Raw genomic sequence first — 14383 nt, 5'->3', positions numbered from 1 at the left:
ATATTTGATTGTCTGCTGATTGTCATCAGCAAATTTCAATCTTGATGGATGTGGCTTTTTTTCTTGTTTGGCATCTTCTCGATCCATGCTACTAATAAGCTGGTTTGGTTAACTGTGGACGTCAATATTTTGGGATCTTCCAGTTTGTCAGACTTGAGCTCTGGTAGTTTCTGAACATCCTAAACAATGTTCTTTGTTAGGAGGATGACAGTTTGGGTCTGACTGGTAAACCTTTCACACAAATGGGCGTTTTTACCTGATCGCAAACACACATCGCAAGAGGTTTATGAAATGGATTACGCTAAACTGAGCTTGTAGAATGATCCTTACTTCATGATCTACGCTTGGAAACTGGGTGTGTGGAAGGAAACCAATTTAAATGAACTAACAGAAACAGTGTTTAATATCCAACCAGAATAATACTAGAATCATGTTATTTAGTATGCACTGCAGATGCAACTTCCTAAGGGACATTATGATAATGTATGGCTGGTCAGTAAAACAACGGAAGCACAATATAAAGTATTACATAACTCCAATAATTAATTTCACACTTTTAAATGGACAAAATCAACATAGTTTATTTGTTGAATAATCACACTGGTAGACACATTACCAAAAGACAAAGTTTACATATTAGAAAATAAGACTAAAGTTCACAAACTGAACATGAGAACAGCAAGAGTCTCGGATGAGGCCAAGGAAAAATATTGGTGGTTTTCCAGAGATCCAGGAACAGGCCGATTGGCTTCATGAGGAGGTCCTCACCGTCTCTGATGTAGGAAACTGTGGATGGAGGCATGGACCAGGGAACTCGACTCATATGCTGTCCAGTTTCTTTAACACATATGGGGCTGTGAACACAAGAAGCATAAAACATAAATAAAAAGAGAATGAAGGGAGTTTCACCAGCTTTGTGCAGCAAAGAGTAATGTGGGGCTACCCGTCTCCCACTTGATGCTGCACACTGCCAACCAGCTGGCTGCCAAAAAAGTACTAAAGTGCTTATTTGCTCACGAGAACGATAGATTTGCCTTGTTTGACATATTTTAGTCAAGAAAAAAATAGATCAGCTTGTTACAGTTGTGTTAGTCTATAAACATCAGAATGACGGGAACACATCTGCGCAATATAACAAGTTCCAAGTTAAGTGTGTAATTTCACAATCGCAAAGGACTGCTTGAAAGCAACATTAGGAAACTTCTTATATTTCTGGTGCAATGCATTCAAATTATGTTTATGAATAGTATAAATGACAAAATTGACTTTTCCTCTTCTATGTCCACACCAAATGGTCATATTCAAGAAACTAGAATATGAGTTCACATGAGGCTCATTTGTTATTTTAGATTTAAAGTGCCTTTTTGAAAATAACTTTTATGCAGATATTAAACATACTTTTCACCGAGTCCATATTTCTGTTAAAAACTATGTTTTTTTTTTAAATAATTTTTAACAGTGGCTTGATGTAATATTTTAATCTTAAATGTTATGTTTTTATTAGCTGTGAAAGGAAAATCATAACAGTAACAAAGACTGAAAACATTAATAATTAATCTGTATATACTCAGTTTCAATTACTGACCCGAGTAACTGAAATAAATTAACTTTTCAATAATATTCAAATTTCTTGTATGTGTCGCGTCTATAGATCTTAATAGTAAGTAGCTAGTGTGGTAGGGACGTCATTATTTGTGGAAAAAAGGGAAGAGCCTGGAAAATGTGGGTTTAAATTCTTAAACTCATCGCAATATTTAACAATAATATCACAGTCGCATGTTTTCTCAATATCATACAGGTCAAAAACTGGTAAAATATTCTGCCTAAAATGAACATATTGTGCATTTTGATTCAGTATTTGTTTCAAAATAAAAAAAACAGTAATATTAATCATACAATTCTGTGCAAACATTAAACGCACAAAGCTGCTTTTAACTTAGATATTACTTAGAAACTGAAATAGACGGATTCTCAATGCCATTTTTGTCTGTACTCACTGGCTCTGAGCAGAGCGACGTAAATTAGGAAATTTCGTAAGGACGAGATGACGTCTTCCCGCATTTTCTTCTTCATCTCCTCTGGGTCCATTTTAGGCCCAAGTCCTTCAAGTTTAAACATTTTTGTTGTGGTTTTTCCTCAGATGTATTATCTGGTTGAAAATTTCACCTTCTTCTGCCTTCACGTGAAACGGAAACGCGCAACCGGAAACAAAGGCACCGAGCGGTACGGTGCGCACGGAGGGACAAACTTGTTCCCGTTTTCTTTTTCTGAGAACGTCACTGCCCTCCTACGGTGAACACAATATATCAATAATTATTTTCTCAACAAGTATCATACACGAATTGGATAGTGTCTTTTTGATTATTTGGTTTTTCTCTACTTAACCAAGTAGTTTTCATAGGCTAGTTTGGAAAACTTTTTTGTTTGTTTGTCTTTTTGTTATAAGTAAAATCAAGATATGATTTTGCTCATATGTTTAATTGAAAAATAGCAGATATTAGAAATATGTTTGGGTAAATTCTTTACTGTATTATTGTGTGTAATGAAGTTAAATTGTTACATGGAGATGGAAAAAATAGGCCAATGTGAGGAACTGGTAAATTTTGTATTATTGCTGACATTGACTTCATCTTATTTTCTAAATGTATTATTCAATTCACCTGTTACTGTCAGTGTCTCCTACACATTTACTTTTTTATGTTCTATATTTAGTTTTAGCCTGTTCCTAGCAGTTGTTTTTTTTTTCTTGTTTTTTTCTTTTTTTCCAAAAATGCCCAAAGTATACTAATACAATTCAACAACATATTGCGGATTTCTGGTGATCAAAATTGGGATGCTGTGTTTTGTTCTTTTTTTTATTATTTTTGTTTGTTCATTATATTACACAGCTACTGGTGTTTTTATTGGGTTCGTTTTTGTGTGTGGATAGGCGATAAATCTCTTTCCTAATGGAAATATTACATTTAGGTTTGTAGAATATTTTGCTCACACAACATTTTTTTTTAAGTCTTTGAACAAATGGCCTTTAGAACTGAGATCTCTGGCTTTGTGATGACCACTCCCAAACATTGATCTTGTTGTCCGTAAACTATACTTGCAACTTATTTTGAGGTCTTTGCTTATATGTGCAAGTCCCACTTGTTCACAAGCTTTAACTTCCAGGCTGATGTCTTGTGATGTTGCTTCAATAAATCCACATAATGTTCTTTTCTACACAATGCCATACATTTGAAAATGAACTCTAGTACCTCCTGCAAATCAACATACCGTGTTGCAGTCACCTCTGTACTTCAAAGATGGGAACATGCCCGCAGCCTTGAAGGTTTTCCCCATTTCCTATAATATTATGGTAATCATTATTACCAAACACCTCAATGACAGCCTTTTTAAAGGCTTTTATGACAACAATGGCCTTTATTCATCAGAAGCTGGAGAGGAGGAAAGGCAGAGAGAGAATAGAAAGCCTTGCTAAAAATGACTTGAGGCTGGGAATCCAACCGAGGACAACAACATTGACGACTGCTCTGCCACAGAGCCATGTTGCTCTCAGTTATAGTCTTATATGTCTCTGTGTCATTATGAGCGCATGTGAAAACTGAAAGAAGTAATAATATAAACAGTTTTGTGTTCAAAACTGCCAAATACAAGACAAACAACTGAAACTGTGTTCAGGCTTTTAGTTTTGTTTTGCACAAAAATACTTTCATCTCTGGGCCACAGAGAGTGTCTGCTTGAGTAGTATGACTGCAACGAATTAATCTCCAGGCATTTGGAAATTATGGTCAGAAAGACTTGAAAGAAATAATAATAATACTACTAATAATAAAAAAAAACATAAAAGAGAAAAAAATACTTATCAAATAGAAATAATTTAACTGATCTGAAACATGAGAGATTTAGACTGACATAGAGAAAATAAAAAGTCTGTGCGGTTTTTATATTATATGCAAATATCTGGTTCAGCACAGTAAAAGCAAATCGTCTTTAGTTAATTTTGTAGTAGATATAACTGATAAATAATAGGGCATTATTTATTTATCAATTACACATTTATGCTAAGGGGAGCTAATTAATGAAAAGGGGAGCTAATTAAATTAAACGAAGCGCTTATATTTATTCAATATCAATGAACTTAGCTTATTCGTGAATATTTATTCACTATATTTAAAAGACTGTTTGCTAAAGCAAAGGCGGAGATATGAGGGAATGATATTGCATAAATAAGCATTACAGTTTAAAAGGTATCAGGTTCTCTCAACAGCATGAATTTTATCGTTATCTTTTGGGTTTTATTTTTAGTGAAGGAGGGGCGCGGGTCCTCCGGACAGACAGGGATGGAGGCAGGGAGGAGAGACGCTGGCAGAGGGAGGGGGTGGGTTATTTCTGAGCTCAGGGCCGCGGATTAAAGCCGAGAGAGCAGTCCCAGCGCGATGACAGCATCCAGCGTATAGCCACCACCAGAATCATCCTCTGCTCCGGCTGGACGCCGTGGATTTCTCGCAATCAACCACCATCCTCTCACCCCCCTTTTGAAATTCTCCGGATCACCGATCTTCTCGGGAGGGGGATTAAGCCCCCCTCCACACACACCCCGGACCGTCTGTCTGTGTCCTCCTCAGACCACGAGGTGAGTCTTCTCGGTATTTCCCGGTGTTATTGTCTGATGGAGGGGAGCCGCTCGGCTGGACGTGACGCACCGGCGGCACCTATCGCCTCCAATCCTCGCCGTTCGTTTTAACGTTTACGGCGTGGAGCCGGATCACGACATGACGGTCACTTGCACACCGACTGCGGGTTACACCCGGTGTGTCTCAGGGTTACGAGACATTTAAATCCGATTAAGATTACAAACGAGCCAACGAGACACTGACCCTTTTTTCCCCCCTTCTTTCTTTGTTCTGCCCACATTGGGGCCACGGTTGCGCCCACCTGTCTAAGTTACTGTTTGGTCAGTGAGATGAGAAACACATCGATTATTCTGAGAGCATTATAAAGCATTTATGGGTGAACTCGCTCTCACATCTCGGGTCAGTTAGGTGTTAAATATGAGTCAGAATTACCGGCAGCATTGAGCTGACCAATCAACCATATTTAAATCGCCACATTCGCTAACACACATGGCTGGTGCAGCAGGAACGGAAACCCACGCTCTGGTCTGCGCAGTGAAATCATTGGAAACGCACGGACTAAATCCTGCCGGATCACACATTGTGGGGAGGAAAGGGTGGGATGGGGGGGTGATGTCAGGATCTGGGTTGTAAAACATTTTGAATGGGCGTAGGCGATGTACAGCCATAGTAGGACGGTGGTCCCCGTCTTTTCTCTCCCTCTGTATTTGTAGTCGTATCCTTTAGCTATCAAGTCACATTTTGTTCTTCTTGTGCAACACAACTAGACCGGAACGATGCGTTTTGCTGTTCTGGGGGCCTTCATTTAATGCATGACATAATACAATGTGAGCGCTCACAGCGGTTCAGAGTTCTGCCCCCTATCCTCATCCTCAACGTCAGAGCATGCAAGTCGGTGCTCCTAAAATAAATAAATCAGATCCGCATTCTGTTTTGGTTCTGTCATACAAAAATGGATGCTCGGTGTTTTGCTTTCGTTCTTGTGTTCCCCGTGTGTGAGCGCGCGTGTGCGCTCCAACTGCTCCAGGCTTTGTGCGGTGTGATTCAGGAATGTGTGCTATTCACAGCATGTGATGGGAGGTCATTGTGCCGAAGGAAAATCACGACGGGCAGAACTTGCACATCAGGACAGACTTGATGCTTTCACGGCAGCGTTATGCCTCAATCTACTAGCGCTAGCTCTGTCCCACTTTTTGCAGCCAGCTCTGCTCTTCCTCCTCCTCCTACCCCCTCCACCCCCCTCATCGCTCCCTCAGTCTCCCTCCATGTCTGCAGGCCAGACTGTGAAGCAGGGATGATGATTGCTGCTCCAGTCTACTCAGCCCGATAAACACTCTATACTCCTGAGCAGAACTGGTTGTTGTTTAAAGTAATTTTCTAATCTAATTCATGCAGCAGGGTTAAATCATTGTATTTAATCTGTAGCACAAACTGTGGCAGTTTGACCCCTGTGAAGGAAAAAGGGGGAGATGACCTCATTGATGCCACAGCTTCATGGTGATCGCTGAGTTGACTGGCAGCAGTGGTGCCACAATGTAGGCCAACTCTGTCTATGACTGGATGACATCTTGGAAATATAAGAGCTTTCACTCATATTGTAAACATCCAGACATCCAGATAAAATAGGTAAAAAATATTAATTTGCTAAATTATTCTAGATGCATGAATTGTAAAGTATAAATAAGTGTCAATATTATGCAGGACAGCTACAAGGATACAGAGATGAGGAATTACATTTTTAAAAATGAATAAAGTAGAATAACATTTACAGTTAATTTAATTCAAGAAATGAATATTCAATTTTTTTACACAAACTTATGTTTCAAGTATTGACTTGACTTTTACTTATTTATGTTTATCTTGATCACTAGCTCTCAGCTAACAAAATTCAGTTAGTCAAAACATTTTGTTATTACATAAGATGTCTTAAGATACGCTCATTGTTTAAAGACTTCCCAATACAAAAACACAATGTTAGGATCTCTATGATAATGGAAAAGATTGCTGAGTTGACTCTTTTCCAACAGACAGTCATCGACACCGTCAACAAAATAAGCAACGAAAAGTCATTGCTAAAGAAGCTGGTTTAAAACATACAGCCTGTATCCACATATGTTAGTGCAAGGAACAAAACATTTGCTAGAAAACAATTCTATTAGTGAAAGACACATTAGTAAAATTGGATATGAAGACTTCAGTTATTAAATAAAGGAATTACAATATCGGAATGTAACAAAATAAAGAGAAATGCTTAAAGACAAAAAAGTACACCAAACATAAAAGGTTCATACAAATAAGAAATGATTTCAATTCAAATTATTTTCAAATTCAAAATAAAAGCTGAAAAATAATTTAAAAGTTGAATTATAATAAAGTCAGTTTATTTACAATCCACAAAATAATGTAGGAATGAAAAGCATGTCTCCAGTTTACTTTTAAAAATGGGAACACTCTTCAGGGAGCGGTAATAAAACTTGAATCTCCTGGAAGGTTTGCACAACAGAAACAGCTTCAACAAATAATATTGACTGAGTCCAAAAGAGCTTTATTATCAGGTATCATTGCATTTTCCCCCCCTCTTTTTCATTTCTGTAAATGTTCTCACTGCTGAGTTTTAAAGTAGCTGTAATTGTGAAATAATTTGCAATAATCCAACCTGCAACTGATCAAGTCATAAAGGCATGATTTAAAAAAACAAGCTCTGGATTGCCTTCAGAAAGTAATTGGTCCTACTGATGATAAATTACAGCATGCAAACAGCAGAGGTCTAAATTAAAAATTAGTTTTTATATTTTATATAATGTTCCAGGGCCCATAGATCTTAAACTGCCTCCTGCAAACTCAGTGACCCTCATATTTTATTTTCTTCAAGATAAGCCTTTATTGCATAGCTTTTTAAGGATCTCCAGACTTGAAGGAAATTGACACTGGCTAAAATTAAGACAGATACCTTAGACTTGCATCCAAAGACCTTCCTCAGACATCAAGATGTTCTCAGTGTGGGTCTGTCTGCATGTCTTTTCATCAACGCTCAGAACCGCTGACAAGGATCTGTAATGATATGCATCGCATTAAACAACACATTATTTAATAGTTAGCTGGGGAAGCACAAATCTTGCCAGGCCGCCAGTGAAAAGGGGAAATGAAACAACTGGCGTACAGAAAGCTCGCCGCCTTCATCAATCTAATGGAGCGAGCTGACGGACTGAACAAAGACGAGAAGATGTGATTATGTCTGGAAAGCAACAGACAGGGAAATAAGCTGCAGAATTCAATAAAGCAACAGTTGCAATCTTTCCACCGATGAAGATAAAACAAGGCTCATAAAATAAATAGAGCTTTTTGCAGATTAATATGTTTGGGACAGTTTTGTGCGATTTAGTTGCTGGAAATGGCAAAAATATGTTCTTCTAATAAAGATAATTGATGCCAACATAGTTTATAGCAGCGACTGAGCTATAGACCAAAGAAAACTGATTATTAAAGTTTCTCACAACCCAAATTGTGAAAAGTGAAATGAAATGAGATCTGGACTTTGACTGAGCCATTACAAGACACGAACATGGTTTGATCTGAGTCTCAAGACTTTTGTGGTCTCTAACAGTTTCTTCTGTAATTGTCCTGCATTTAGCTCCATCTATTCTCCTAACAACTCTGAAACCTTTTTTTATATTTTGTAATTAAACAACCATTTCATGTGGAAAATTTGACAATACTTATTCTTCATTTTATTTTGCAACCTATTCAGCACAATGTTAACTTACTCACAACAATAAGCCTTGAATAAAAAAAGTAGAAAAGGTGGACTTCTCATTCCTCGATGAGACATTTTCCGTGCCGCCTTCTTGTTGTTGCACTTATGAAATTTGAAGCAGCTCAGCTGCTTCACATAAATTCAAATTCCCCAATTCACCTCTTGCGATACGCATATTCACACGTACTTTGGGCCAAGTGTGCTGCTTCAGGACTCAGTGTTCCCAGAAGTCTGTGTCCAACTTTATTGGCAACAACTGTGAGCTTAAATGAAATGTTGAATTGCTGAACCAACCCCTGCTGCTCCAGCCCTGAGCCTCCTGTGGTGCAGCTGTGTCCGGTGTGTTGTGCTCCACCAGGGAGGGAGTTTACGCATATACGCTTGTTTGTGATTTGTGGGACCTGAAGTCCAAGTTTTATGTCACCATCGGGGCCCGTCAGGTTTGTGGAGCCTAAAAAAAAAAAAAAAAAACATCCTGCAAGTTTAAATTAGGCTTTGCGGATCGTGAATTTGTTTTCGTGTTAAAGGAGATGAGGAATGGATTATACTATGGGGTGTCCTCTCACACATGCCAACACAAGGATTTCTGTATGGAACAGTTTGTCAACGCCATGCAGCGCTCCACATACATAAATAATGTGTCCAAGTCTTGAATAACTTTTTCTTCTTCTGAAGTTTGTGTCAAAGGTATGGTTTTCTTCCATGAATGCTCAAATATCCCTCTTAAATTTAAATACAGGCTTTGCGTAGGCCAATCCAAAACCTTCATATGTCAAAACATTATTTATTTACTTTTATAAATTCAGAGGTGGATTTGCTGAAGCACTTTGAGTAATTTTCCCACTAAATTGTGCTTGAGCTTAAACTAGTGGTGTGACGTTCTCCTTTAGGATTTCCTGGCGGAGAGCCAGATTTATGGTTTTATCAATTACAGCAAAACTTCCAGATCCTGAAACAAAGCAAACCAAGACTAACAGTACCACCACCAGCTTTGACTGTCGGTATTGATGTTCTTTTTGAAATGCAGTTTAAGTTACACATATCAAGAAACACAACTTTTAGTCAGAGTCACTTTTTGCCTCAACCAGTCCACAGGATATTTTTTCCAAAAGTCTTGGGGCTTACCAAAATATGTTTTGTCGAATGTTTTTTGCCTTTAAACTCTCCCACGGATGCCTTTTACTCCCCGTCTCTGTCTCATTGTTGAATCACGAATATTAACTTTAACGATTGCAAGGCTTTCAGATTTGATAAAAAGCATCTGCAGGAAGTACCTGAAATTGAACACAGCTTTCCAAAATAAACAAAACAAAACAAACAATTCCAATTAATCCCCAATTAAGCAAGGTGGGAAGTATCATTCTCATGCACGGCCAGGTTGTTTTGCATGGCTCTTTTTCTTTGAGGAATGAATTAATCATTCAGAGACTGTGATGTATATTTACATCTTTGGCTGATAGCAACATTTGTTTACAGTAGGAAAACTGGCAAGAATAATTTGTTTGGAAAAAGGTCACCAGGTCATCATATAGGAGCGCTTTTAATAGACTCCACTGAGCAAACAACAACTAATGGGCTTTTTGCTGGTAAGAAATTGGACATTGATGAGTTATTATTATGCACAAATCCAACACTGGTTCATTTCCTGAGTTTATAAAATGCTGTATAGCAACAATAGTAATAAAATCAACAATAAAAACAAGATTTGAAAATTAAATGAGAAAAGAGAACAAAAAATCTTACTGTTGAATCTGAAGTAATACAATTTCTGAAGTATATAATCTCAAAAACATGAGATTGTTCAATCATGTTTACACTACATGTAAGTTTTTTTTTTAAAGAATGTCTAGTTGTTTTTAACTCTATCTCTTTTATCCCCCTGACTGTAGGAGGATAAAAGTAGTTTATTTTTGTCCTCTGTAGAGGACAATTTCTAAACTTGAATATCTCCCACCCCCTGCATTCTACTGAATTAATTCCTTTTGGTATCTGGAGGGGACATTTAGGGCTTTTCAATGATACCACATGTGAAGGGGTGGGACTTTTGTACGTACCTTTTTCTAATTCATAAAAATGGCATTCAACAGTAATAACACATTTTATGGGAAGAGACAAAGTAAGTGCATAAATATTCTAAATACCTTACAAAGACTGTGGGATTTTACAAAAATGGTGATTGGACAATACTTTTTTTCCTGGTAGCCAGGAGGTTAATGTAGCAAATTCATTTAGCCAGTAATGGAAGTTGGCCAAGGCTTTGTTAAAGAGCAATTTCTTAATGTTTTTTGCTCATTTTAAGGGCCTAATTTTACTTCCAAAGACCGTGTCCGTGCAGGGTTTTCTAGCCCGCTGTGACCCCGAACGACCCTGGCAGCACTAATTGGGTTCAGAACAGTTTTCTGTTCAGCAGGCTCCACAGAAACTACACTTTTAGTACCACCTCTGAATCCCCCGAGGAGCGAGTGGAGTCACTTCTATGAAGTGCATGTGTGCTCATACCGGGGGCTGAATCACAGACTGTTTTGCCACAGACAGAGACACATTGTGTGGGAAAATGAGCAGTAAGAGTGGGGGGTTGGTTGTCTCAGAGAAACGAGGCACAGACATAGAAACAAGAGGACTGAGACAGGCTCTGATTGCCGAGGGGCAGATCCAGTTTTTAACCTCCACGTGAAGCTACAGGGAGAACGACCGAGGGAGTCTGACGCAGAGATTTACGAGTGGCAAGCTTGGGAACTTTAAGTCCCGACAACAGAGGGCTACGTCAAGATTGCATATTGATTTGGATGAGGAGCAAACTCATCACATGCTTTCTAGATGCACAAATATACGCGAGTCAGGTTTGACATATAGGAATGCTAACATATCTTCCATTTCTGCAAGTTCAGAGGAAGAAAGTGACAGTGTTTCAGCTGCGTTTCTACTGTTTATTTACTGACCAGATACTGATTTATTAGTTTCTCTTGACAGGCGCTGTTTGTTCACAGATGTTGGAGCAGTCCTCCCTTTCACAACCCCCTTTTTTCCTCCAGTCCTCCTTTGCCTCCCACTGCAGAAACTTTTGTTCTTTCCCCCACAATCTCCTGTAGCTTTGCTCTCTCAATTCTTTGCCCTGCCCTTTTCACCCTCTTTAAAATTCTCCCCCCTTTTGCTTTCTCGCTCGATATCCTGCCCCTTTTCTCCTTTTAGTTCCCCTAGCTAATTCTTCTTTCTGTGCTGCTGCCCCTTTCCTCAGCCCCTCTACAGTCTCCACCTCTCCATCGCTTTTCTCCTTCTTCAAGCCACTGTCCTTGTTGCCTGTCTTGGCAGAGGGGCAGAAGGAGGCGTTTGGAGGCTGAGCTAGCTGCATTAGGTCCATGTATTATTCATGTGCTCTGCTCTATGTGCGCCTTGGTCCTGCACTGGCTTTTCTAGTGGGAGACATGGGCCTCCTAAAGGAGCTGTGTGTGGGCCTGATTGGAGAGTTACATGGATGAGGCAGTCATTTTCTTGATTTGCACCCTCTTTTTGCACCAAAAGCAGACTTCACCGATGAACATCGAAGGACAAAATTAAACGTTTTCCGCATATTTATTTTTATTCGGCTACAAAGCATTCCCCAGGCGTGTTTTTCTCCCCAAACCAGAGGCCAGCTAAGGCTTCAGCCATATCTGCTCTGATGCTTGTATGAAAGATTTGTCTTCTTTCACCCCTGGCCAAGATTTCTCTTTGCCAGCAACTCTCTTTCCTCTAAACTGCATCTTTTTTGGCTTTCCAGAACACTCCCAGTAAAAACTGTTGACTTAAACTGGGTTGTATGAAAATTTAATTTAAGCATCCAGACATTGTAAGACGGAGTGCCTTGTTTCTACAGCGCCGTGCAAAGAGAAAGACGGAGAGGAGGATGAAAGAGAGACAGAGAGAGAGAGAGAGACAGAGAGAGAGAGAGAGAGAGAGAGAGAGAGAGAGAGAGCAAGCAAGGGAAGCCTTTGGGACTTAGAGGAGGGGCCTCCTGGAAAACCACAGCCACATAGCTGCTTTGGGCTCACATCTGCTTTGGCTTGACATACTTGCATTTCACCATTGGAAACATCAACAACTGGAATGTAGCTTTGTTACTTATAAATAGGACTCAAATATAAATCAGATATACCTTGTCTAGTTCCAAATATAAGCTTGGACATGCGCTCCATTTATAGATTTTGACGGGTTTTCCTGACAGCCTTTTCTTCCCGCACAGGTGGCAGCGCCAGAATAAGATTGGGGCCCCGATGATTGCAAGGACCCCTGTCCACCCTTTTTCAGCCAGTCCCGGAGGGGTCACAGAGCTGATGTCTCAGAAGACACGGGGGCATGCATGTTTTGGAGTCCTGAAGAGGCAAGCTACATCTCAGTGAGTGACGCTTTCACTAACGTTTAATCAGAACGTTAACCATCAAGCTCTTTGGTGAGACGTGTGGAAAAATCTGAAGCTTCTGAGAAAATGTTTGTGATTAAAATTCCCAAACCACATTTCATAACCTACTGGTTGCTCTTGTAATTTATCACAATTAATTTCAGGGACATGCAGGCTGAAATGCTGGGTCAGCATGCATTTCTTATTAATGCAAGTGCTAACTAGCTGCTTTGGTAAAGCTGATGGTTTCTGAGAACAAATGCCACTGCTGGGGTGCATGCATATAAGAAAAGGCCGGCCGCCTCAGCTGCTGCTGCTGCTCCACAGAGACTGACATCGGAGACGACTACCTGACTCTGCAAGGACAGAGAAGGTTATAGAGCAAAAGGAGAAAATGAAAGACACGGGCGAAGAAGCAGCAGCAAAAATTACAGTCTTGCTCAACAATGACTGGTGCATTTAAACACAAAAAAGCCACTTCTACGAATCACCTCTGAAACGTCTTTCTTGGACATTTTCAGAATTTATCACATTTTAACATATTTTAAAGCACTTTTATGACATAGACAAACTCAAGCTGTCACATAAATGTAAAGTGGAAGGAAACATGTGCAAAAGTTTTTACAAAAAGAGGTTTGGTGCGAAATTGCATCTATAATGTGTCACTATTGCTGAGTCCCAACTACTTTTTCCTAAATAAAAATCCTGTCTAAACAATTGCCACACAAAGTCACCTAACTAGCAAAGAGAATTGACCTGTGTGTAATTTAATCTCAGCATGAATCTGGAAGAGCTATGAAGTTCTTGTAGGTTTGTTAGAGAACATCAAGATGAAGACCAAGGAACGCTCCAGACAGACCAGGTTCAAAGTTGTGGAGAGATTTAAAGCAGAGTTAGGCTGTAAAAAAATATTTTGCTAGTTTCACAGCGTTCTGGTCTGTTCAGTTCAGTTCAGTTCAGTCCAGTTCAGTTCATCATCTGACAATAGAAAAAGTCTGGAACAAATACAAACAAAACAAAAAAAAAAAACAGTCCACTGAATCAGAGCATTAGTCACAGAAGCATCCAGTAGGTCACTGCTAAATCATTGTTCATGATCAATTAGTTTATGTTAATATTGGATATTCACGTGTTAACTTCTTCACATTTTGAAGCAAAAAAACCCGCAGTAGTTTATTTAACAAGACCAACAGAAAGTAGTGCATGACTCTAAGTTCAACGACTTGTTTTTCTTTAATAAATAAAATCTGAAAAGTGTGGAGTGCATCTACTTAGCCCATCTGTGACCATACTTTGAATGACAGAATCACATTTTTGCTGTGATTTCAGCTCCAAGTCTTTTGGAGTACGTCTACTAGGTTTGCTCATCTGGACACTAAAGGTTTTGCAAAAATTCCTCAAGCATAGTGAGATTGGATGGAGAGTCTCTGTGAATAGCACCTTCTTAAAGTCTTGCCACAAACCTGAGTGTACTATTTTAAAGATGTTAGAATGCTTCTGCAGCCTCTTTGTGCTGATGTGTTTTTATAATAGTTACATAACATCTTGAATGTCTTCAGTAGAAGCCAGAAAGTGTTCTGCGATCAGCTGCATGTGATGCAGATGCCATTATTTCGTGCCTCTCGC

The 14383-nt window shown here is 39.2% G+C and overlaps 2 protein-coding genes across 3 annotated transcripts in view; one reads left to right on the top strand and one right to left on the bottom strand.

The window, feature by feature from the left end:
- Positions 1-554: 554 nt before the first annotated feature.
- tomm5 (translocase of outer mitochondrial membrane 5 homolog (yeast)) lies at positions 555-2235 on the bottom strand. The gene is made up of 2 exons (XM_015031507.1): positions 1998-2235; positions 555-854 (listed from the first exon to the last, which is right to left on the bottom strand). The coding sequence occupies exons 1-2, from the start codon at positions 2116-2118 to the stop codon at positions 820-822; spliced, it is 156 nt and encodes a 51-aa protein (XP_014886993.1). The 5' UTR covers positions 2119-2235; the 3' UTR covers positions 555-819.
- A 2075-nt stretch (positions 2236-4310) lies between these two features.
- Positions 4311-14383, top strand: part of frmpd1b (FERM and PDZ domain containing 1b) — a 30435-nt gene continuing 20362 nt past the window's right edge. For both annotated transcript variants that reach the window (XM_015031500.1, XM_015031499.1), the window contains exons 1-2: positions 4311-4627; positions 12602-12754. The gene's annotated coding sequence lies outside the window, so the exon portion shown is untranslated. The remainder of the gene's footprint in view (positions 4628-12601; positions 12755-14383) is intronic.

The sequence above is a fragment of the Poecilia latipinna genome, unplaced genomic scaffold, assembly GCF_001443285.1.
Source record: "Poecilia latipinna isolate Pla-1442-1.1 unplaced genomic scaffold, P_latipinna-1.0 Scaffold209, whole genome shotgun sequence".
NCBI classification, from domain to species: domain Eukaryota; kingdom Metazoa; phylum Chordata; class Actinopteri; order Cyprinodontiformes; family Poeciliidae; genus Poecilia; species Poecilia latipinna.
Note: the sequence above shows the minus strand (reverse complement) of the source record. Positions and strands in the feature narration are given on the sequence as shown.